This window comes from Arvicola amphibius, chromosome 4 (assembly GCF_903992535.2).
Source record: "Arvicola amphibius chromosome 4, mArvAmp1.2, whole genome shotgun sequence".
Taxonomy (NCBI): Eukaryota; Metazoa; Chordata; class Mammalia; order Rodentia; family Cricetidae; genus Arvicola; species Arvicola amphibius.
Window position 1 is genome coordinate 46,559,862 of NC_052050.1, and position 26,383 is coordinate 46,586,244.

General features: G+C 39.8%; 1 protein-coding gene and 1 non-coding gene across 2 annotated transcripts in view; both read right to left on the reverse strand.

The window, feature by feature from the left end:
• Mettl16 (methyltransferase 16, N6-methyladenosine) overlaps positions 1-26,383 on the reverse strand; it is a 47,522-nt gene that overhangs the window by 15,380 nt on the left and 5,759 nt on the right. Inside the window, exons 3-6 of the mRNA XM_038326329.1 lie at positions 19,274-19,473; positions 13,936-14,076; positions 8,695-8,810; positions 5,425-5,567 (exon numbers count right to left, since the gene is read on the reverse strand). Of these exons, the coding sequence (XP_038182257.1) occupies positions 5,425-5,567; positions 8,695-8,810; positions 13,936-14,076; positions 19,274-19,473 (600 nt within the window). The remainder of the gene's footprint in view (positions 1-5,424; positions 5,568-8,694; positions 8,811-13,935; positions 14,077-19,273; positions 19,474-26,383) is intronic.
• LOC119813852 lies at positions 25,965-26,105 on the reverse strand. Its single transcript, XR_005285297.1, has one exon. It is a non-coding gene; the product is annotated as a small nucleolar RNA SNORA48 (small nucleolar RNA).

Genomic DNA, 26,383 nt, shown 5'->3' on the forward strand with positions numbered 1-26,383 from the left:
TTCCAGGATAGCTAAGGCTGTTAAACCCGACCTGGAAAAGCTAAAAACAAACAAACAAAAAACCCCAGAAACCTTCCTTTTGGTAACAACACTTAACAATTACCAAAATTGGGGAAAATGTAATGTTCACACGATATTACAATATGGACTGAAATATAATCCACATTCACAACTATACTAATTTTCCCTGGACGCATACTCCAGTATGTGGTTGTCCATTTCAGTTATCTCTCCTGTCTTCTCTGTCTCCTCAATCTGGAATTGTTCCGAGTCATCTTTTACTTTCATGTCAGGATGTGAGTTAGATTCTAAGTACCTATTTTTGAAGTGATAGACACAAAGGATCACCTGTGTCCTACAAACACCAATCAGATCAGGAGCTCATGGAGTGGGAGCAGTCTTCCTGGGTTCTCCACTTTAAATTCCCACAGTCCTCTTTGAAAGTCACTACCCTAAAGAGAGATGTTCTGAAACTATATAAATGTCCTGTTCTTGCCGTTTTCCAGTACTTGAGATCAAACCCAGTGTACAAATATACTCCACGCTCTGTATCACTAAGTTACAGCCCAGCCAATATCTGGCTCAAATTTCCCTCTGATTTTCCCCACAGATCAATTATTACTATGACAACTGCAAAATGATCTTTCTAATGTACTTATTTATAGATTTAATCATTAGAATCCTACTTTGTAAAACCATTTTTTACTTGAATTGCCTCCAATTGGGCTTGAATTAGGTCCTATGTCCTGATATGTCACTTGGGGTACATATTCTTGCAAAATGAGATATTGTAGCCTCAGTATTTCTTTTGACCCAGCTCTATAAACAATTATTTGAAAGATCACAATAGAAACTCAACAATAAGAAATTTGAGGAACTTTGGCTCATTTTAGTGGGGAAAGGTTAGTTAGAAATGTCTTTAAGCCAATTTTAAAATTTAAGTTGTAATGCAGAAAAGCAAGTTACGAGCAGAAGCTTGGGGTGAAAATGGCTATGAGCCCAACACCTTACTGCCTATAAATAGACTGCTAGAACAAAGGCCTCCAGTCACCAGAGCAGATGACGGGTCTGCTTCATCTCAAAACTTCATCATTTAAACTGACATAAATTCTAAATTGTCATGGCTAAAAATAAACTTTTTCATTTTCCCCCTGCAATCTCAAGTAGCACAGAATGGCTACATGGTACAACTGTGGTCTACTTAGAAACGCGACTGCAGTACAGACCACTGAGACAGTGGAAAACTGAAATTACACCTTTTAATTCTCAGTCTGCCTTATAAGTGAAATCAAGTTTTACCCTTCAAGCTTCTGTCAGCTGCTAACCAAAATACAGTAACTAAGCTGTTACTGAGCATGACTTGAGCCCTCTGGGTTTCTGTGGGACTTCAGGAGCAAGAAGAAAAAAAATGTTTAATTTTTAAAAGATTTCTTTTATGTGTGTGTTTTGTTTGCATGTATGTTATGTGCATCATGTACATGCATGACGCCTTCTGAGGTAATAAGAAGCCTTTAGGGGTTGGGGATTTATCTCAGTGGAAGAGCACTTGCCTAGCAAGCACAAGGCCCTGGGTTCGGTCCTCAGCTTCGAAGAAAATTAAAAAAAAAAAGAAGAAGAAGAAGCAGCAGCAGCAGCAGCCTTTAGGGACACTGGAATTGGAGCTGCAGATGGTTATGAGCCACGAGGTGGATGCTGGGAACTGATCCCGAGTCCTCTAAAGAGGAACAACTGCTCTAACCACTAAACCATTTCTCCAACCCAAGAAAAAATATTTTAGATGGATAAAAGCAGCAAATAGTAGGGATGCTTGGAGATTTTTGTTTTTCTTCCCCTCCCCCTCTGAGACAGGGTCTCATGTAGCCAAGGCTGGCCTTGAACCCATGATCCTCTTGCCTCTACTTTCCAAATGCTGAGATTACAAGGCATGTACCCCACAGATAGCTAAAATACTTGTTTTTAATCTCTTATTTTTGTAGCATCTCAGAATATACACCATTCACAACATTCTAAAAGTGGAGTCATTAGTGGTATAAACATGATGATGAACAGGCAGACAGATGAACACTTTCCACAGCAGCCCAAAGTGGGGACATTTCCCCAGATGGACAACCACCCAGCGGCACGACAGTTCCTCACAGTCAACTTATACCTCTTAGTCAACTCTGAGGCTGCAACAGAGTCAGGTATAAGCAGACTTGGAATACACTAAATAGCTCTCCATTCCTTAGAATGTTCCTTCTAAACTTAAAAAAAAAAAAATCAAACAAACAACCCTCAAGAACAATTTCCTTAGTTTAACCTCCCCCACCCCCTCGGGCCAACAGGCAGGCAGTAAACCTCAGCAATATCACAGAGAATGAGAATTCAGAAAAGCCAGACTTGTGAAACTGCGTGTCTGCGGCCCCGGTAAGCCACCACCTTAAACTTGATTTGTAGTTCAGATGAAGACTCTATGGACATAAATCTATAATTTAAAAGTCCCCTAAAAAATTAATAGCCCCATTCCTACTAAACTGTAGCCTAAGAGAACCATCTACTGCTTCTCCCATTTTGCTGGTTGGCCCAGTCCCCCCAAAAGTCAACACATAGTCAGGCATGGTGGTACATGTGTCAACTTGCATTCTAGACAGCAAATTCCAGGTCAGCCAATGCTACATAAATGAAACTATCTAAAAATCAAAACAAAACAAAAAAAGAGAAGAAAAGAAGCTAGCATATGATGGTCATATACCTATTTCTTCTTCAATCAGTGCTCTACTGACTTTAGATTTACTTCTTTAGACTTTACCTAAGGCTCAGTTTAGCCCGAGCTGTTTTCTCCTTAAATATACTCTAATGTGTCTCTGAAGAAATTAATTGAAGCAAAACTTATTAACCTTAAGCTAAAGGGCTTCTGTAATGTTTAACTTTTCTTAGAGACAGATCACTCAATAATCAAGCTATATTCCTCTTTGTTTGGATTTTCAAGATTTATTTATGTGAGTCTGGGTGGGTGGGTTCCTATGTACATATGAAGAAGCCAGAAGAGGGTACCAGGTGTCCTCTATCATATGCTACCTATTCCTCTGAAGCAGGCTCTCTTCCTAAACTAGGGGGCAGGTGTTTTCTTGCTAGGCTATAAGCCAGGAAGTCACTGTGACCTTTCTCTCTATATCCCTTATAGCTGGGATTGCAGGTGTGGCCTAAATGCCCAGTTCTTTTTAATATTCATTCATTCATTCATTCATTCATTCATTCATTCATTCATTCATTCATTATGTCAGTGTGTGTGCCTGCAGGCCAGAAGAGGGCACCAGACCTCATTACAGATGGTTGTGAGCCACCATGTGGTTGCTGAGAATTGAACTCAGGACCTTTCTTCAGCCCCCAATGCCCAGTTCTTTATGTGGGATCTGGGACAAGAACTCTAGCCCTCATTAGTCCACAGCTATGTGCCCTTAACTGCTGAGCCATCTCTACAGACTCCTCAAGCTATTTCCACAGCTCTTAAACAAGTTCTTACTACCAAATCAGAATATTGTTCATGTGAAATTTACTAAATTAAGCATCATTTTTAAAGAAAAGGTCTGGCTGCCTGCTTATGTAAGTGCTATGATCACAGGCATACCCCTTGTACCTGGCTAAAATAAGCAGCTTTAGAAACAAATACAAAAGGGAAAAAATTTTATTCTCTGCCTCGAAATTCCACCTCTGGATAAACAAACAGGAGAATTTAAAACAGGATTTTGAAAAGGTATTTATACACCCATGCTCATACTACCTCACATTCAAAGAGCCAAAGGATTTTTAAAAGCAACACAAACTGCCATGAGATGAAAGAATAAACAGAATGTGATTATACATGTAGTGGAATATTAAAAGTGGTTATGGTGATTTACATCAATAATCCTAGGAGGCAGAGGCAGAAAGAACACACAAGTCAGGCCAGTCTGAGCTACACAAGTACCAGTCAGGATTTGTATCAAGACCTTGTTACAAACAAACAAAAACTAAACACAACAACAATAAAGAAACCCAAAACAACAAAATATTTGCTTTTTTTTCAGAAGGAAGAGAATGTTACAACATGGATTAAGCATGAAAACATTATGCTACATGAAATAAGACTACCACAGAAGGACTTTACATAGATGTGGTATTCAGAGCACTCACATCCAAAGACAGAAGACAGTGGCTGGGGCTGCGAGAGAGAACATGGAGATGTTTAACATTTGAAAACCAAGAGTTCTGGCCCTGTGTGGCGGTGCATGACTCTGATCACAGCTTTTGGGTGGCAGAGGCAGGTGGATCTCTGAGAGTTTGATTGAGACAGGCCTGTACTACAGAGTTCCAGGATAGCCAGAGCCATGTAGAGAGACACTGTTTCAAAACAAAAATACTAAGAGCGCTGGATATTAGTTGCATAACAATGTTAATATCTTTAACACTACTCAACTAAAGACTTTAAAACTTGCTAATTTGATGGTACAGTGTTTAAGCACCCTGGCTGTTCTTCCAGAGAACCAGGGTCCGTTCCCTGCACCCACATGAAGTCTCACAACCATTTGTGACTCTACTCCATGAGATCCAACATCCTTTTCTATCCTCCTCAGGCACCACATACTCCCGTGTTACACATACATACATGAGCAGGCAAACAACCCTAACCACAAAAAAAAGACAAAAAAGAAAAAAAGAAAAAAAAGATTTGCTATTATGAAGACAAGATGTAGTTTACTGCTGGGTGTGCACCTGCCAAGGTGAGGCCTGAAGTCCACTCTCCCCAACATGCCCTCTTTCCTCAATAAACTTAAAAATACTGAAGGGTAAATTTTATTTTTACCACACACAGAAATAAATAAATAAAAATAAATGCTTTCCCTGTTTCACGAAACTAAATCCTAGGATCGAGCTCCTTTTAGCTATCAACTAGCACATTACCCACCACATCGACAACATGTGGCAGGGTGCAAAGTGACATGAGATAAGTCGCTCTGTCTCGGTACCTAACACTGCTTTAATGACAGGTGTGTTGTCCAAAATAATTAGCTTTTGAAACAGAACAGCCCTAACCCATCCCTGGAGATGGTTGGTAATCTGTTTCCTTTCATTAAATTCCTGACAGCTCAATGTCCTCACATCTGTCACTGTTTAGCAAACTGAGTCCAAGAACCTCAATTGCTTCAAGGACTAGGCAACAAATTGATTCTGGTTCATGGGACAGATTCAAACCCATCTGTTTTCTAATCAAAAGCCGTATTTGAGTCAGTTTCGTTCCGTCACAGGACCACACTAATGGGAGCAATGCAATCATCTGGGATTTCCCTCCCCTTTATCTGTGTAGTCTTTTGGACATTATCTACTTATTTTTCAGTCCCAGTGATTATTCTTCCTTAAAGTGACATAGTTTCTTTAGGATTACATGAGACAAATAATCCTACTCACCGTAATCTTTTTTTAAGTTGTAAACTGTCATGGATTATCCTTTTAACAAATTCTAGTTCACCTCCTTCTGCCATGATTTCTGTGATGCCTCCTGTATTTACGGAACTAGGTGGAGGTCTTCGAGAATTCCGAGAGTTTACACCCTAAACAAAAACAACAACAAAAGCCATGGTCTTTGAATGTAATCAAGCTATTATTGCGCTACACTGAAGATTTAAAAGGTCACACAGCCAGCTGGGGTTGTAGTCTGGTGATAAACCATCTGCCTAGCATGCACAAGGCCCTGGGGACTAAGTATAAAAACATTTACCTTTTATATAGCCCAATCTGTTGCTTTTCCTTTTTGTATTGTCTTGATACCATGGCCAGGAAATCTACCCAAAGATTAAATCAATATTTACTTATGTTTTCTTCTAATACTTATGTTTTTTACATTTAAGTATTTAATCCATCCTTACCTCACTTCATATGAAAAATTAACTCAAATGAATCAATGACATAAATATGAGGTAAAACAAGGGGGCTAGAGAGATGGCTCAGCGGTTAAGAGCACTGGCTATTCTTCCAGAGGACCGGGGTTCAATTCCCGGTACCCACATGACAGCTAACAACTGTTTGTAACTCCAGTTTCTGGGGATCTGATACCTTCACACCAATCCACATAAAATAAAGTTAACTAAATTACATTTTTAAAAAATAGGTAAAAACGATAAAACTCTCAAGAAGAAAACATAAAAGTAAATTTCCATTAACTTGGATTAGCCACTGATTTCTTAGATACAACACCAAAAAGCATAATAACAACACAAAATAGATAAATTGTATTTCATCAAAACTAAAATCAGCTTCACTGTAAAGGTTACCATCAAAAATTGAAGACAAACTAAAGAATATAAAAAAAGTCTACAAATCACCGTAATTAAAGGGACTTGTATCTAGAATGTATAAAGGAAGAAAAGTAACCCAATTTAAAAATGGACAAAGAAGAAGGATGGTAGGGACATAGCTTAGCCCACAGTGCTTGCCCTGTATGTGCACGGTCCCAGGTTCAAAAGCCATTTTTACTGCAAAACAAACAACAGTGGGTCAAGAGTACAGGGCTGCAAATCAGCTCAGTGTACAGAGTTTAGCAAGAGCTGTGAGGGTCTAATTAGAACCTTCACAGTGGAAGCAGGTAGGTGAGGAGGTATCTGAATGGCACTATGCCATGGAGGATGAGCAAACGGCCACTAAGCACATGATAAGATGTTCAGCAGAGTCGGCCATCAGGGAAACACCACTCTCCACCCACTGGGGTGGCATACCAAAGCTACAGATGTTAACAAGTGCTGAGGAACCACATTCTATGGCTGGAAAATGAGCAGTTGTCAATGTAGAAAACTGTCTGGCATACCAGAGAGAGGCAACTTATTAACCTCTGTCTCAAATTTAAAGAACAGTAAAATAAGATATTTAGGGGCTGGAAAAATGCTCAGCAGTAGGAGCACCGGCTGCTCTTAGTGCTGTGCCATCAAGTCTTCCTAAACCCTATCTATATTCTCTGGATGTAGAGAAACAACACTTTTAATCCATTTTATTGCAGAGTATGGTTACTTTTCTTCACAAACTTACAAAAAAGTTAAATTTTTAATTATTTTAAATGCACTCCACTTTATTTTCTAATAAGGAATATTATTATTATTTCTAATAAACTTCTGCCCAAATTCCCCCACTTTGTCAAAAAATCTTTTTGAAGATTTATTTTTTTAGTTGAGCATGATGGTGCACACCTTTAATCCCAGCACTTGAGAGGAAGAAGCTTCTATGAGTTTCAGGCCAGCCTATATGGTGAGACCTTGTCTAAAATAATAATAATAATTATTATTATTATTGTTATTTTTAATAATAATAAATATTAACAGTAATTTTTAACAGTTTATGGTGTGTTTGTTTGCATGCATGTATGTGTACTACAAGAGCCCAGAAGGCGGGGTCAGATTCCCTGGAAATGAAGTTACAGATAGGTTGTGAGCTGCATGTCGGTGCTGAAAACTAAACCAAGGTCCTCTGTAAGAACAGTAAGTGCTCTTTAACTGCTGAGCCATCTCTCCAGGCCCTATTAAAAAAAAATTGTTTGTTTGTTTTGTTTTTATGAGACAGGGTTTCCTCTGTGTAGCTCTGGCTGTCCTGGAACTCGCTCTGTAGACCAGGTTGACTTTAAACCTAGAGATCCACCTGTATGTGCCTGTAGAATGCTGAGATTAAAGGCGTGCAACCACCACTGCCTGGCTGAATTTTTCAATACAGTATGTTTTGGTTGTTACGGCGCTAAGGTTTGAAGCTAGGGCCTTTCACATACCATGCCAACACTCTACCACTGAGATATATTTCTAGCCCTCTTTTTGAAATTTTGAGATAGGGTCTCACTACAGTGCTTCAAACAGGTTAAAACTTATTCTAAATTCAGACTAGTCTGGAACTTGCAATCCTCCTGCCTCAGTCTCCCATGTACTAGGAACAAGCTTCCACCTACCAGTTCATTTTATCCAATGTTGTTCATTATCTAAAAGTCAATACATTTTTTCACTATTTAGCCATCTATTTGCTACCAAATGACAAAAAGCAGTAATTTTTTGTCCCTAGGTTGATAAGCTCAGTCCAGAAGAAACTGGGACCTACCTTGGTTCAATTTTAAAAGTTCAAAGCATGGAGGTTGAAGAAATAGCTCATAGGTTAAGAACACTAAATGTTGCTCCAGAGAACTGGGTTTTAATTCCAGCACACACATGATGGCTCACAACCATATGACCCAGGGGCTGGCCTTTAAAGGTACTAGGCATATATGTGGTGTACCAACATTCACAAAGGCAAAACAGTCATACACATAGAATACATAATACATTTACATTTTAAAACTGTTTTTAAGTTCAGAATTTAGGGAAGAAAGAGCTCTCTCTTCACCCTCTCCCACTAAGTACTATTTAACTCCAACCAGACAAGCCTAAGAAAAGACAGCAGAGAGCCAGGCCAGAGTCAAGGGGAAAGAAGAAATAAAGAGCCCCAGCTTTTTATTATTATGAACTCCTCAATCAAACTGTTCCTGAAACATGAGTAACTGACTTTTCCGCTACATAAATTAAATTTTTTAACTTTGAAGTCCATCTGTACTGGGTTCATCTTAAAACAATCAATATTCTAAATTATACTAACTAAAGAAAAACTGCCTTTTGCTTGTATGTCTGCAAATGAGGTAAAATTACTAAGTGATTGATGACTTTAAAGGAGCTTTACCTGGGCTTCCAACTCATTAGCAAAAAAGGGAGGGTTGCACATGCAGAAATCATAGACGATCTCAGACTCTTCTTTAAGCGCATCCATTAGGAGTGTCTTCTGTGGCACTTTTACCACTGAGGGAGAAAGCAGGGACTGTTAGTTACTATTTTGTCAAGGTTTTAAAATAAGTACACAAAACAATACACAACTGAGGAGGAAAATGAAGGCAAACGTGTATATAAATTCCTTCATAGCATTCCCAGCAAGAGGCAGAAATGGAGAATCAATCTGCTGCATTAGCCATATCAATGCTCCCCTTAGCGATATGTGTTAACACTACTAGGAAAAGTGTTATTTCTTTTATGAAGAGGCATAATACAACCTGCTCAATAAAACAAAAGGTTTCTCCCCTAAAACTCCCCCTATTCTTGAGAATGCTCACTCTTCTGTAATAAATTTATATTCATTTGACTGAAAACTAAATCAATTATAATTAAAAATTAATAAGGAGCCGGAGAGTGGGTAAGAATACTTATTTCTCTTCAGGACCCATGTTCGGTTCCCTGTACCCACATGGTGGTTCATAATCATCTGGAACTCCAGTTCCAAAAGAGCCAACACATTCTTCTGACATCTGAAGGCACCAGGCTTACATGTAGTGCACAGACTTATATGTAGGCAAAACATTTATTCACATAAAATAAATCTTCCAAAAATTTAAAACTGTGTCAAAATGTAATAGTCATAAAACGTAAATGAATGATCAAAAGATAGAGATGGCCTAGTTCTAGCAAATATCTATATACTAAAATTAAGATAATTTAGCAGGGAGTCATGGCCCAAGCCTATAATCTGAGCATCTGGGAGGCAGAAGCAGGATAGAAAAATCAAGAACAGCCTATATTACATTTTTTCTTATTTGGATTTGTTTTTCTGAGACAGTCTCACTATGTAGACCAGGTTGGACTCAAACTCAGATTTCCACTCACCTCTGCCTCCCTAGTGCAAGTATTAAAGGAGTGCAACAGTACAACCCAACTAACCTTATGTATTTTCAAAATAAGAGTTAATGATTGGTGCTTTCCCCTTAAAAATATCAGTCGCTTAGGATTTGGCTAGGTCAGTAAAATGCCTGCCACACAAACACAAGGACTTGATCCTTAGCACCCACATAAAAGCTGGACATGACAGCACACCCTATAACCTCAACGATGAGGTAACAGAGACAGAGGATACCTGGGGCTTGCAGGCCAGGCAGCCTAGCTGAATCATTGAGCTCCAGGTTCAGTGTAAGACCCTGTCTCAAAAAACACAGTGAAGGAGCTGTATAGATGGCTTAATGGTTAAGAACATTAGCTGTTCTTCCAGAGAACACCTTTTCTATTCCAATCACCACAGGCAGCTAACAACCACCAGTAACTTCAGTCCCAGGAGAATCTGACACCTTCTGGCCTCTGAAGGCACTGTATGCATGTGGTGCACAGAGACATAAGCAGAGACAACACTCATACACGTATTTTTTTAAATTTTTAAATAATAAAGTAGAAAGTGGTTGAAGAATACCCTGATGCAGACTTTGGGACACTTCCAAAGACACATACACACATGTACCTGCTCACACACAAAAAAATAAGCTACTTCACAAATACCTATTTTTTGGAGGAAGGAGAGCCTGCAGTTAGAATTGAAAATAAGCAAATAAATCAGAAAAATAAAGAAATGCCTATTACTTTTTATTCATGGTAACTTTAATCTATTTGTATCTGTAATACAAATACAAACGCCTTTGGAGAGTACAGTGCTACTTCAGTTTCTGAAAGCCTGAAATACATAACCTCATCTTCAGTCTGTTTTGACTTACAGATAATTCATTTAATATACACTGCTGCTGAGGTGTAGGGGCACAAGCCTTTAATCCTAACACTCAGGAGCCAGATAAAGGCAGATCTCTATGAGTTTGAAACTAGTCTGGTCTACAAAAAGATTTCCAGACCAGCTAGGGCTATCTAGTGAGACCCTGAATCAAAAAAGGAGTGTGGGCAGGGGTGACTAGAAAGACAGCTCAGCAGTTAGGAGCACTGCTGCTTTTTCCCAGGACTGAGGTTCCATTCCCAGCACCCACATGTTGGTGCACCACTTCTGTAATTCCAGTTTCAGGATATCTTGACTCCATCTTCTAGTCCCCTGGGCACTAGACACACATGTAGTGCAGACACATACATGCAGGTTAAATAGCAATACATACACAAATTTATTTATTTATGTGTTTGTTTGTTTAGGTTTTTCAAGACGGGGTTTCTCTGTAGTTTTGGGGCCTGTTCTGAAACTAGCTCTTGTAGACCAGGCTGGCCTCGAACTCACAGAGATCTGCCTTCCACTGCCTCACGAGTGCTGGGATTAAAGGCGTGCGCCACCACCACCGGCTATACACAATTTTTTAAATTAAAAATTTAAAAATATATTTTGCTGACTCACCAGAACTTGTCTAAGCAAAATGTATTTTCTCTATGGCACATACAAACACAAGATACTTTAGCACTGTTTGGGATCATGTGAAATAGCAAAGTCCCTAAGAAACAGCATAAAAATGCACTAAATGAATGTAGCATTAGAAAGCAAAAGCGTTCATTACCTATTCACAATAAAACCACCACAAAGGCAGAAAGAGTGAGTTCCAGGATGGGCTCTAAAGCAATACAAAGAAACTCTGTCTCAAGGAAGAGAGAGAGAGAGAGAGAGAGAGAGAGAGAGAGAGAGAGAGAGAGAGAGAGAGAGAGAGAGAGAGAGAGAGAGAGAGAGAGAGAGAGAGAGAGAGAGAGAGAAACAAGTGCAAGCCCTGGTCTGGAAGAATTTCAGGGAACTGTCAAGTCTTGTAGGCTATGAGTTGTCACACTGGCTGCTGAGGATGGGCTAAGAACTCATAAGAGCCAGCTGAAGAACACGTTTTCATCTATAGCCTGCACTACTGCCAAACATGGGATGGAAACAAAAGCTGCCCAAGGGGCTGGAGATGGCTCAGTGGTTAAGAGCATTGCCTGTCTTCCAAAGGTCCTGAGTTCAATTCCCGGCAACCACATGGTGACTCACAACCATCTGTAATGAGGTCTGGTGCCCTCTTCTGGCCTGCAGACATACACACAGAACATTGTATACATATTAAATAAATAAATTTTTAAAAAAAGCTGCCCAAGACCAGCAGGAGAAGACTTCCTTATCTACTCATAACCTCTATCTAGGTAGAACCAGTTGATTTATTCAGAAAGATCCAAGTCTCAGGCCAATCTACACTACATGGTATAGATTACAGAGAAAAGCCATATTAAAAAAAGTTTGAAAAACCCGAAAGGTGAACCTGCGGATACAGTTCAGTGGCAAAGTACTTGTCTAGCATTTATAAAGTTCTGGGTTCAATCCCCAGAACGTTTCTTTATCCACCTACCCCAATTAACTCAAAACACATCACAGACTCATAATAAAACTTCTAGAAAATAATATAGGAAAACACAACTTTGGCCAGGAAGTGACTTCATAGATAAGACACCAAGGCATGGAACATGAAGTAAAAAGAAAGCACTGAATTTCACATTAAACACTTTGCTCTGGAAAAGACTCTGCCAAAAGAATGAAAAGCCACAGGCTGCAAGAAAGCATTTTCAAAAAGAACATATGCCAGCTATAGCGGCACAAGCCTTTAATCCCGGCACTAGGGAGGCAGAGGCAGGAGGATCACTGTGAGTTCCAGGCCAGCCTGGTCTACAGCATGAGTTCCAGAAGAGCAAGAGCTACACAGTAAGACCCTGTCTCAGAAAGAAAGAAAAAAAAGTTAATATATAATTTTAAAATAAATCTACACTAAAGCCAGGTGGTGGTGGCGCACGCCTTTAATCTCAGCACTTGGTAAGCTAGTTCTAGGACAGACTCCAAAGCAACAGAGAAATTCTGTCTCAAAACACACCCACACACACAAAAAAAGAAAAAAGAAAAGAAAATTCACTGAAAAACAGGTCAAAGACCTTAACAAACACCTCACCATAAAAGATATATAGATGGGGCAGGAGAGATGGCTCAGTGGTTAAAAGCATTGGTTACTCTGACAGAGGATCTCAGTTCAGTTCTCAGCAGCCATATAGCAGCTCACAATCAGCTGTAACTCCACTTTCAGGAGATCTACTGGCCTCTGTGGGCACAGGCACAGAAAGTGGTGCACAGACATAAACACCTATACACATAAAATAATAAAATAAAAAATTGTAAAGGCTAGGTATAGCTCAAAGATTCAGTGCTTGTCCATCACCCAGGAGACCCGTAAGTCTCAGGAAAAATAAATGTTTTAAACTACAGACTTAGGGTTTTACATTCATTTCTTTTAAAAAAAAAAAAATTATTGTGTGTGCACATGTGGAAATCGTTACTTGTAGAAGTTGGTCAATTCTCTCCATCGTGGGTTCTAAGGTCAAGGGACTAAACTCAGGTTGTCAGTTTGGTGACTTAGCACCTTAGCAGCTGAGATATCTTGTGCCCCCCTCACTGTGTGTGCGTTGTGTGTGTGCATGTCTATGTGTACATGAGAATACCAACAACCAGAGGACAACTTTCAGAAGACAGTTCTCTTTGCACCATGGATTCCAAGATCAAACTTGGACCACCAGAACTGCAAAGCAAGCAAGCACTTTTACCTACTGAGCCATCTTGCTAGTCCTAAACTATAAACGTTAGAAGATAATAATGTGTTAAATAAAAGTACACTTAACCCACTCCAGTACTGGAAATCAATAATGGAAGAAGTTGATTACACATGAGGGCAGGGGATGTGCATTTAATCTTGCAGTTCTATAAAATAAAGTATATAAGCAGGAGGTAGTGGCATACACCATTAGTCCCAGCATTCAGGAGGCAGAGCAGGTAGATTTCTGCAAGTTCAAATCCAGCCTGATCTACAGAGCAAGTTCCAGAACAGCCATAGCTACACAGAGAAATTCTGTCTCAAAAAACACCCCACCAAAAAGTACATATCAAAACCACTTAAGAACATATAGTAAAATAATAACAATAATAGCAACAACAATAATAATAATAATAATAACAATAATAATGAGAAAGAAAGGAGGCATGAGGATCTCTGTGAGTTCAAGGTCAACCAGGTCTACAAAGTGAGACCCTGTCTCAAAACAAAAACCCCACAGAAGGTAATAAGACATTTTAAATTACAGAAGTTTTAATAAACAAAGCACGAGGGGCTATTTATTCAGAAGAACCAACCTTTAATGAGATCAGAGAGGTTATTCTGTTCCACATTTTTCTTGGCATAATTGAAGCACATATCATCTACTTCTGTTGCCAGAAAATACCAGCCATTTAAGGTTGCTCCAAGTAAGGGATAGATGCAGGATGCTCCGGTACCTAGGAAATAAAAACCCAAGCACATCCCACATATGAGAGGGAAAGGTGGGAACAATAAAAACCCTTCTTTCTAAGAATTCTTTCAAGTCTCCACTAACTCACTAGTGAAGATATTCTGTGGCTACCGGGCTTGCTCCTCATTTCACTTCTCTCCTAAGTACAAACTTCCCATAGGACAGAAACCTTCCTGCCCTGCTCTTGTACGCTGTGTATAAATGAAGTGTAGACAACTGGAGACCCAGGAAAACACAGCTTAGTAACCTGGTGGCCAAAATACTGTAATAAATTTTAATTTGCTTATAAAAGTTTTTATGTCCCACACGAAACTCAATTTTCTCAATGTAATGCTATTTGTTAAAACACAGCAGTATCTTAAATCAATGTAAGTTGGACACAGTGACACACATAGGAAGCAGAGGCAAGAAAACTGTGAGTTTGAGACCCTGTCTCAAAGAAAACAAAGAAAATATGCAGATAAACACATAGTTCATTCCTGAAAAGCAGAAGGTGTGTGTGTGTCTAATTTCATGGCATCAAATGATCTGACTCCCTGTAGTTGTATAGAATATCACTCATTGACAAGTCCTAGCACAGGTTCAAAAGACATAATAAGAAGCCAATGGTTCAGGGAAGGGAAAAAAAAGTCAGCTTCAACAACCAGTATTTGTTTCTAAATTTACATGTAGAGCCCCTAACCTTGGACTGGTCTACTTTCCTCCTCAAATGCTGCCTTACAACCACTGACAAATCCTGACCAATTAGATCAGACTGAGTATATCCAAGGGGAAGAAATCTAGGGTTTCTCTCGATGGCTACAGCCTGAATCAGCCATTCCAGGGCTGCTTTCCCCTGACCACGAACTGATTCCACGGTAGCTCTCCGCAGGATCTGGAACTGCTCCTAACCCAGAAGCACATTTACCCCATCACTTCCTCATGACCTATTCTAAACAGGCTGGGAAACAGAGACCAAATTAATGGCTGCAACTTTTAACCTCTTTTCAGCCAGTTATTGTCTCCTGGCCCTGATGATGTCAGGCAAACACCTCCTTGGGGATTTGGGAGGTAGAAAGAGAGAAGAAGACATCCAGTTCCTCAAGAGTCATTTGCTTAGGCCTGGGCATTATGGAGGGCTAGAGTCATTTAGAATGTTCTCATCTCTCAAGAAAAAAGAAACCTTTTTAATTTTGTCTCAATGGGAGAAAAAAGTGCAAGTAAAAGACCTATCCCCTTAACCTCCTAAAACTGTTCTTCAATCCTCAAGACAACGAAACTTGCATCCTGACATTATGATATCCCTAGAAAACCAAATGACATTTTAAGTGGGTAATAATCTTTATAATGATAAATAAAAATGGAACACTTAGCCATAGAATTAGAGCAAACTGTTGGAGACTAGGGGAAGAATTTATATAGAACCCAAATTAGAAAGAACATGATTTCAGCAAGCATTGCCCCTTGTGAAGAGCTAAAATCCATTAACCTCGTGTATCCCCAAGTGCTACTTCAGAGGGTCTGGAGCATAACTGAAATGCAATTAGCGCCAAATAGGCTAGAATCCTTTCCCCCACTTCCAGTTATGGTCTCACTGCACAACCCAGGCCAGCATCAGCCTGGAACTTGCTATCTTGCTATCGTGTTACAATCCAAGTGCTGAGATCACAGTATCTGCATAGGAAGCTCTTAGCTTGCTAGGCCCATCAGTCATCTTCTACCAAGAACATAAAAGATCAGAGTTTTAAGTGAACTCCATCAGGTCTCCAGAGATTATTTCACATGAAGGACTTAGAATTCCTTTATCCAACAACTTTGCTAGGCCTTGAGAAATTATCTTAACTAGTTTGCAGTCTAGTGGCAAATAAAAATATTAACCCAGTATTATAACCAAGAAAGTAACCTTTCCTAGGTTGCAAGGTCAGAGAAGGCTTTTACTGAAAAACCAAGCTTGAGTTGGTGAGTACAGTATAAATGGGAACAAACAGGATGAAGACGAGAAGTTTGAGGCACAACAAATAACAAATACAAAGGTCTGAGGGTCTAAAAGTGTGGAAAACAAAAGAAAAATCATGCCGGGAGGCAGAGGCAGGCGGATCTCTGAATTTGAGACCAGCCTGGTCTACAAGAGCTAGTTCCAGGACAGGCTCTAGAAACTACAGGGAAACCCTGTCTCGAAAAACAAAAAAAAGAAAAAAAAAAAAAAAAAAAGAAAAATCATGTAAGCTGAGGCTTAAAGAAACCAGAGAAGAGAGTAAAGATGAGAAAATGGAAATTCCAATAGGCCACGCTAAGGCTTTAATCCTGGCACTCAGGAGGCAGAGGCAAGCAGATCTCTGAGTTCGAGGTTAGTTTGATTTACAGAGAAAGTTCCAGGATAGCCACGGCGACACAGAGAAACCCTGTCTCAAAAAAAAGTATTTATCACAAAAGCAACTAGTTCAAACAGATATGATCACACTTAGACTGATACATATTTTCTGGACACAGTGCCAACAATGGCATGCAGGGAGCAACCGAGGAGAGGTGTGAGCAAAGCACCAAGAAGCTGTTCTGTACACATGGTAGAGATGATGATGCGATGGTAGCAGTCAAGATGGACAGTACATATTCATAAATACTTCATAAAGTCAGCTGAATATGATGGTGTAGACCCATAGGCCTAATACTCTGGAGCCAAGATAGCATCAGGAGTTCAAAACATGCTGAGTTCCAGGAGATCCTATGTCAAAAAGCTGCAAATAATATAAAATAAATCCACGAAAGGGTGCCAGATACAATGGACATGTCTACAATTCCATAGTTCTGAAAAACACAGGGAATTGAGACAGAAGGATCAATTGAGATAAGGAGTTGGAGGCCAGAAAGGGCAATAGAGTAAAACCCCAACTCCAAAAAGAAAAGAGGGAATGAGGATGCAGCTCAGTGGTAGAATGCTTGCCTAGCCAACTCAGGTTCAAACACTAGCAGTAGGGCTTCTTGAATGTGGGAATGTGAGAACAGCCTGAGTTAATAACAAGATCCTATTATTAAAAAAAAAAAAAATCACAAAATTGTGATCAACAGTCTCAGCAAAAATAAAGATAAGTGCTGTTATGGAATATTAGTTAAAGATTGTCACATCTATTTGTGCTGTGGAACATTTGTTTAATGTTGTAAAGATGTGTTGCATTCTTTTATGTTGCATTTGTTTAACTCTGCTGTGAAGCTGTGTTACTTCATCTGTCTAAAACACCTGATTGTTCTAATAAAGAGTTGAACAGCCAATAGTGAGGCAGGAGAAAGGACAAGCAGGGTTGGCAGACAGAATAAATAGAAGGAGAAATCTGGGAAGAGAAGATCAGGAACAAGAAAAGGAGGACATCAGAGGCCAGCCACCCAGCTGCACAATAAGTCATGGAATAAGGTATAAACAGAAACAGACAAACGAAAAGGCCCAGAGACAGAAGGTAGCTGGGAAAATTTAAGTCAAGAAAAACTGACTAGAAACAAGCCAAGTTAAGGATTCCTACAAAAGAAAGACTCCCTGTGATTTTCTGAGAGCTGGGTAGCAGCCCCCTCAAAGAGTGAATAAGCAAAACACAACAAAGTGCACTCACTGTACGACAGCTACTGGGATAAGAAACAAAAGAGAACCAAAGCTAAAATGAGGAAAAAAGACTGGGTCCTAGACAAACTTTAAAACATCCAAGTTTTTCTCCTTGTTTTTTGTTTTGTTTTGTTTTTTTGAGGGGGATTGTTTGCTTGTTTGTTTGTTTGTTTTTCAAGACAGGGCTTTGCTGTAGTCCTGGAACTAGCTTTTGTAGACCAGGCTCGCTTTGAACTCACAGAGATCCGCCTGCCTCTGCCTCCCAAGTGCTGGAATTAAAGGCGTGTGCCACCACCGCCCAGCTCTCCTTGTTTTTTGATTAATTTTGAGATGAGGCCCTGGCTGTCTTAGAATTCACTATATAGATGAGGCTGACTTCTACTCAGAGATTCTCCTGCTAATGTTGGGATTAAAGGCATGTGCCACTATGCCTAGCAGAAATATTCAACTTTTTTAGACATATCAGACCAGAAGTAAAATTTAAAAAAAAATGTTTAAATTGGAGGCTTAAATAAATATTACTGGAACTGATTTGCTTATAGGTGATTTTTTTAAAGTAACATATATAAGGGTTGGGCATGGTAACACACATGAACATCTTTTTATTTAACTGACATCAATTTTATTAAATGAATATCACATTAAGAAAAAAACTCAGTATGAGTACTAATGTACAAACTTTAAGTAATGGAGAGTAGGGGGCTGAAAAGAAGGCTGAGCAATTAAGAGCACATGTTGCTGACCCAGGTTCAGTTTCCAGCACCCACATGGCAGCTCAACCATCTGCAGGGGCTCTACCTCTGCAGGCACCAGGCATACACTTGATTCACATACATATATGCAGATGAAACATCACACATAAAGTAAAAACAATAATCAGTTTTTGTTGTTTTGGTTTTGTTTGTTTTTTGAGACATGGTTTCTCAGTGTAACAATAATTGGTTGTTTTTTTTATTGTTGTTTTTTGTTTTAATTCTGTAAATTGGGTATGGTGGAGAATCCCTTTAATCCTAACACTGAGGATGCAGACAGGAGTATCTCTGTGAGGTCCAGGCCAGCCTGCTCTACACAGCTAGTTCCAGGACAGTCAGGACTACACAGAGATGGCATGTCTCAAAAAAACAAACCAAAATGAAACAGAAAAGGGGGTATGAAGCTTTAGAACAGAGCATGGTGGCTCACGCCTTTAATCCCAGCATCCAAGAAGCAGAGGCAGGAGATCTTTTTCAGTTTGAAGCCAGCCTGGTCTACAGAGCAGGTTCCAGGACAACCAGAGTGACACAGAGAAGCCCTGTTTCAAAAATAATAACAACAGTAAAATAAAGAATTGTCTAATAGGAAAGTAGACAATGCCCAACAAACACAGATATTAAGGTGGAAATCTGTAAGCTAAGTAGACAAGGGCCTCTCTCTCCTTCCACACTTCTCCTACCCCCTTGCTTCCTAACTGTCATGGACATCTCTTCTCAAGAGAAACCAAGGACAAATGTTCATGTCCAACAAATAAAAGATTCTTTCACAACAAATACTGGAAGAGCTCAGAAAGAGACTGACAATGTACACACCTAAGAAACTTATTTTTAGTCCCTCTAAGTAGTAAGAAGCCTCAACTTACCTATGTCAATTCCTCTTCGGAGAGTACTTTTGTCAGAATCCTGGTGACCGATCAGATCCTCTACCCAGTGAATGTAGTTGAGTCTCAAGGGAACCGTGGGAATTAGTCTCTCCAAAGGAATATCAATAGAAAGTCCAAAGTCTTCTCTTAGAAGAGTACAAGTCAGGGCTCTGACTGCTTCAGGGTCTTTGAAATTAAGACTGAGGAGTAGAGAAAAAGATGAACTGGTTAGGATGTATCACTGTGCTGCACTAGGGACCCAGTGCCCATTTGAATTTCCTAACGTTCAACATTGGCACAACAGACACATGGTGTTTAGCATCTTCATAGCCTATGAAAAGCAGCAGAGTTATCCACCACAGAACAGTTGCATCCACACATGCAGCACAGCACAGGGGCTAAGAGTGCCTCTATTCCAATTCCTGTCTGTTTCCTGTCTTAGCTGTAAGACTTTGGACAAGCTATGCACCTCCCTGACACTTCTCTCAGCTGTTAAGGCTAAGAGTACCAACATCAGTGCCACATGACAGTCTGAGAAGAACACAGCTCTTGATACTAAGTGTTTTACAAGTGCTGGCTATTTTTTTCTTTTATACTATCATCAGCATCATTGACCCTATCACAATTCTTCAGAACCTCACTCAAAATGGAAAAAGAAAAACAGCATAAAAATGTTCAGTAATAGCCAGGTGTGGTGGTACACACTTTTAATCTCCCCAAGTTGGAGAGAGAAGCAGGCAAATTTGTTAAATTTGAGGCCAGCTTGGTCTACATACAGAGTTCCAAAGCACAGCCAAGGTACAAATAGAGAGAGTCCGTCTCAAAACAAAATCAATCAAACAAACAAACAAAAAACCATCAGGTAAACTAGAGCCGGGCAGTGGTGGCGCACACCTTTAATCCCAGCACTCAGAAGACAAAGGCAGGCAGATCTCTGTGAGTTTGAGGCCCGCCTGGTCTACAAGAGCTACAGGCTCCAAAGCTACATAGAAACCCTGTCTCGAAGGAAAAAAAGAAAAGGTAAGCTAACCCTATCTTCTTCAATGACAGAAATAAAAGACAATCTTACACATCAAAAAAAAATCCATATTCAAGTAAGACACTAAACTATAATCATATCCTATTCTAATACACTGGCTGATGTAATAACCCACCATACTACACGTAAAGTTTTAAATTTTCAAATGTACAATTCTAGAAATTAAAGAAACCTAATAATCTAGAAATGCCTTCTCAAACAAAATTTGAAAGTGTTTTCTGAAGTGCATACCCAGTAACTTAAATACCTTACAACTTCTCAATGTTACTTCTGCACTGGAGACGTAAAAATCCAGGATGGCAAATCCAGGGAATCTACTAAGAACAGCTTTCAAAATAACAGTTCAGGCAAAGACATGTGAACTAAGCTAAACGACACAAAGTCTTTATACGTATGGCCAGTATAAACTGTTCACAGCTGAGCAGCCACTCTGCTCAGTCCACGTTCTGAAAGAGCACTATTCCTGACAGCCACCACTATGCCAAGTTGGCCCTGAACCTGGAGTTCAAGCCGCAGGAATCCTCCTTCCTACTTCTCAGGCAGGAGGATTATAGGGATACACCATTGTGCCAGGCATTTACAAGGGTACTAGGGGAACAAATCGAGGTCACCGTAGTTGTTTGAAAAAAAATGGCCCCCAAAGAAAGTGGCACTATTAGGTGTGGCTTTGCTAGGATAGGTGTAGCCTGCTCGGTGTGACACTCATCACTTCCTGCTGCTTGCAAGATGTAGAATTCTCAGCTGCTTCTCTAGCACCTTGTCTACCTGCACACCACATGCCACCATATCCCACCATAATAATAACGGACTATACCTCTGAACTGTAAGTGAACCCCAACTAAATGATTTCTTTATGAGTTCCATGATCATGGTGTCTCCTCACAGCAATAGAAATCCTAAGATAGTCATATTTGCGTAGCATTTTATTGACTGAGCCATCTTCCCAACCCTCAACTTTTTTCTTTTATACATGTAATATTGTCATTATATTATATATGAATGATACATTTCTGTAATTTTTTCCATTAAGTGATCTAGAAGGTGTATTTAATGCAGCAATCGGGAGGCAGAGGCCGGTGGATCTCTGTGAGTTAAAGGCCAGCGTGGTCTACATAAGACACAATGGATACATACTGAAACCCTGTCTCAAAAACCAAAACCAAAACAAAACAAAATCTAATTTTATAATTTAAAAAAATTCCCCCATTTTTATGCTAGGCATAGTGGTGCATGCCTTCAATCCCAGCACTCAGAAGGCAGAGGAAGGCAGATCTCTGTGAGTTTGAGGCCAGCCTGATCTACAAAGCAAGTTCCAGGACAGCAAGGACTGTTCAGAGAAATCCTGTTTCAAACACAAACACACACACACACACTCAAATCATCATTACCAACAGCAACAATTAAAAAGAAAGAAGTCAGCCAGGTGGTGGTGGCACATGCCTTTAATCCCAACAGTCGGGAGGCAGAGGCAGGAGGATGTCTGTGAGTTCAAGGCCAGCCTGGTCTATAAGAGCTAGTTCCAGGACAGGCACCAAAGCCACAGAGAAACCCTGTCTTGGAAGGAAGGAAGGAAGGAAGGAAGGAAGGAAGGAAGGAAGGAAGGAAGGAAGGAAGGGGCCATGAATTTGAGAGCAAGGGGTATATAGGAGAAGGAAGACGAGGAAAAGGAAAAAGAGAAATGATATAATTATACATAATTTCTTTTTGTTTGGGGTGTAGAGGGGTTCGAGACAGGGTTTCTCTGTGTAGCTTTGGAATCTGTCCTGGAACTCACTCTGTAGACCGGGCTGGCCTTGAATTTACAGAGATCCTCCTGCCTTCTGCCTTCCAGGTGCTGAAATTAAAGGTGTATGCCACCACCCAGCAATTACACATAATTTTAAATATTTTTAAAATTACTGAAAACTATCTCCCTGTCTTTCTCTGTACCCCCCCCACAATAAAATGCAAAGTTAGGGGTACAGCTCAGTGGTACAGTGTTTACCTAGTATACACAGGAACCTTAGATTTGACACTCAGTTGTACAAAACTAAAATCTATGGTCAGGCAATGGAAGCTTCTATCCTCAATCTCAACAATTAAGAGGCAGAGACAGATAGATCTTCACAAGTTCAAGGCCATCCAGGTCCACACAGTGAATGTCAGGCAGCCAGAAATACAGATCAAAACTCTCAAAAACAAGATCCCCCCCCCAAAAAAACCACACATAGTCTCTCTCATTCTAATAAACTACAGCACATGATTTACTAATGAGGAACTATAACCTACCACCAAAAAACACTGAGTATATATCAGAGGGAAGACCAATGAAGGGAATAAACAAAACTTATGAAAACTGATTCTTAGACTCTATTAACAGAATTGACTGTTCATTTTTTAGTTCTAAGAAAAGGCAGACAATAGTCCAAGTGTTAGAAATTCTTTGTAGGGCAAAGTCTAGTCACCCAACCTCACTACTTAAATATATCTAGGTCACGTTAGCACCCTGGGACACTGCAAATCCTGAACACAGGCAAGAACTGTTTTTATTCTCATTTCCAAGATCAGAGGGAGGCCTTAGAACTAAAATTAGCTATCACGTGAGAATTAGCACTTATTCATTCCATCAGTCCTTGTTGTTTGTTTAATTAACACATGCAGCTCACAAAACAGCCTATTGTCAACAAACTTCTGATTTCCCCAGAATGATTCCCACTCTGGTGCAATGAATACTTTATTTGTATCATCACTAGCAATGAGTTTTAGAATGCATTTCCACTATCCAAGGATGATCTAACAATCATTCTAATACTGCAGAAAGCTGAACCTCAAGTGTGTCAATAAACACCAAAGCCTGTCAACCTTGTTACAATAGTGGTCTGTGTCACTGGATCATCAATGAGAAGTACAACCAACCTTCAGTGTTGGTCTTTGGTTTAAAAACAAACCAATTAAATGCCATACTGTGTTCACGATCAACTAACAGAGCTCATAAATAAACAGCAGGCTGTTGCTATGGAGCTTGGTACTATGAAAAAGCAAAACCTAAAATTAAATCACAATGGTTTGATTCAACTTTAACAAAGCAATGACAGATACAGCAAGAACAGAGACATCATCACATCCTTAATATTAGCCATCTTGGTTCTATCAGGCCTCCTAACATAGGGATATCTAACCCTTAATCAAATGTTTATAATATGCTAATCACTATATATAGATTATCACTACCCTTTATAACGGCCATGCAAAACTATAGCCTTCTACCTCCCTCTTAGATGAAGAGACTTAGTCTCTGTAAAACGAGAAAATTACAAAACCTCAGTTGTCAAATGCCACTCAGTGCACTTGCTGCTCTTCCAAAGGACCTGGTTCAATTCTCAGCACCCACATGACAGCTCACACCCATCTACAATCCCAATCCAAGTAATCCAACATCCTCTTCTGGAATCCACAGGAACTGCATGCACAGAGTACACAAGCAAAACACCTATACACATAATATAAATTAAATAGTTTGTTTAAAAGGACTAAAATAATGTCAGGTGGAGGGGCACACACCTTTAATCCCAGCCTTTCAGGAGGTAGAAGCAGGTGGTTCTCTGTGAATTCAAGGCCAGCCTGGTCTATAAAATGAGTTCTAGGACAGCTAGGGCTACAGAGAAACCCTGTCTCCAAACAACAAAACATGAATAAACTGACACTACTAAAATGAAGTGCCTGCACTGGGTGTATAACCAGCCTGTAAATCCAGCATCCAGAAGGCTGAGGTAGGAGGATCTCCGTGAATATGAGGCCTGATGAGACTAGAATGAGTTTCAGATTACTCTGTGATAGTTTGAGATCTTGCCTCAAAAAAATCAAATGAAAGTATATAGTTCAATGGTAAAACATTTGCCTAGAATGCAAAAGAGGCCCTAGGTTTGATCTCTATGACTGCAAAAATAAGTGAATAAATAAGTAAACAAATAAATGAATAAAAAAATAACTCAGGAGTCTAAGGAAAGAACAGTTGAAGGTCAGATTGGGCTATACAGCAAGACTGTCTTCAAAGAGAGCAGGCAAGCAAATATAAATTTTGGGAGTGGGGAGATGGCTCAACAATTAAAGGGTGTGCACTGATCTTCCAGAACCCGAGTTTAGTCCCAGCACTTGCATAGGTTGGTTAACAAGCACCTGTAACTCCAGCTCCAGGAGATCTGACATCCTCTTCTGACCTCAAGCACTGCATTCATGTACACAGATACACACACATAACTAAAAATATAAAGTCATGGGGTTGTGACATATGCCCTTTATCCCAGCACTTGGGAGGCAAAGGCAGGCAGATCTCTGTGGTACAAGGCCAGCCTGTTCTATAGAGCTAATCCTAAGACAACCAAGGCTAAGCAAAGATACCCTTTCCTGAAAAATCAAAATAGGTAGGTAGACAGATAGACAGACAACAGACATCGACAGGCAGAATCATGAAAAAAATAATAGGAACATTTTATCAATACAGGGAATCATGAACTCTGACTTAATTAAACAGGAAAGTAGTATTCCTGCTAGAAGCAGCTAAGTCTTTACACAAGAGAGCTGGTCTCCCTTCTCCTATACCTATATATAACAGATCCCTTCTACATATGCCATACTGTAGTCTGACAGGGCTATTCACAAAACCTAAGAAACTGTGTTCTTTTTCCTGTAAAAATACAGCCCAGCAAGACAGCTCAGCACATAAAAGAGTTTGTCCCACAAGGCTGATGACCTTAGTTCAATCCTCCACAGAAAATGATGGGAATGGAGAACCAACTCTCAAAAGTTGTCCTCTGGAGGGGAGGAAGAAAGGTTCAGAAGCTCTGCTTTTCCAGAAGACCTGGGTCTGAATCCCAGCAACCACATGGCAGTTCATAACCATCTGGAACTCCAGTTCTGGCAGATCTGAGCCCTGTTCTGGCCTAGACCAGCACCAGGAACATGTAGTGCAGACACACATGCAAGCATACATATAAGATACAAATTAAAAGTAAACAAAAATTTAAAAAGTTAGTAGGGCTGGGTGGTGGTAGTACACACATTTAATTCCAGCACTTAGGAGGCAGATGCTGGTGGATCTCTGTGAGTTTGAGGCCAGCCTGGTCTATCTAGTGAGTCCCAGGACAGGCAGAACTGCACACTGAGAAACCGTGCCCTGCAAAACCAAAAGAAAGAGAAAGAAAGAAAGAAAGAAAGAAAGAAAGAAAGAAAGAAAGAAAGAAAGAAAGAGAGTTATTGGGCATTAAAAAAAAAAACAGAACAAAAAACAAAAACAGGATATGACATGGCTAGTCTGTTTCAAGTATGTGTCCATCCACTCTCCTTAAAAAAATAAAAATAAAAAAATCGTACAGCAGCACACTCCTGCATATATATCACACATGTGACCACACACAGAATATTCTCATCTTTAAAAAAAAATTACCCTAGCCTGAGCTCCCCAATACTGGAGGAAAATGTAAAAGCACCAACCACACCAGATGCCACAATGAGAAGACCAACTCCTAAAAGCTGCTCTCTGACCTCCACATATGTACCATGGCACAAAAACACACACATTCATATATAAATATTAAAGAAAATGTTAATGATGGTCATGTCTTTTTTAAAGGCACATTTGCTTTCCTCTGTGAATGCTTTCTAATACTTTTTTAAAAATATGTCCCAGGCATGAAACAGCTTTGGCCACCAAGCCAGGCATCAAGCTAGGATGAACAAAGAACTGCCATCTACTCTGCCCATGACTGATGTAAGAACACCACCACCAAGGTATCTCTTTGCCCACTGCCGGGGGGAATTCTTTTTATCTAATATAAAATAGACACTTTGAAGGGCTGGCAAGATGGCTCAGTGGATAAAGCTAGTTGCTGCCACGTATGACAATTTGAATTCGAGCCCCAGAATCCACATGTTAGAAAGACGAGACTCCCACAAGTTCTGATTTCTACACATGCTGTGGCCCATGACTGCACTCATGCAGACACACACATACATGTATAAACAAATGTTAACAAAAACTTTAATTTTTAAAAATTGTATGGCTGTCTAGCTTGCATGTATGCATGCATGACTAT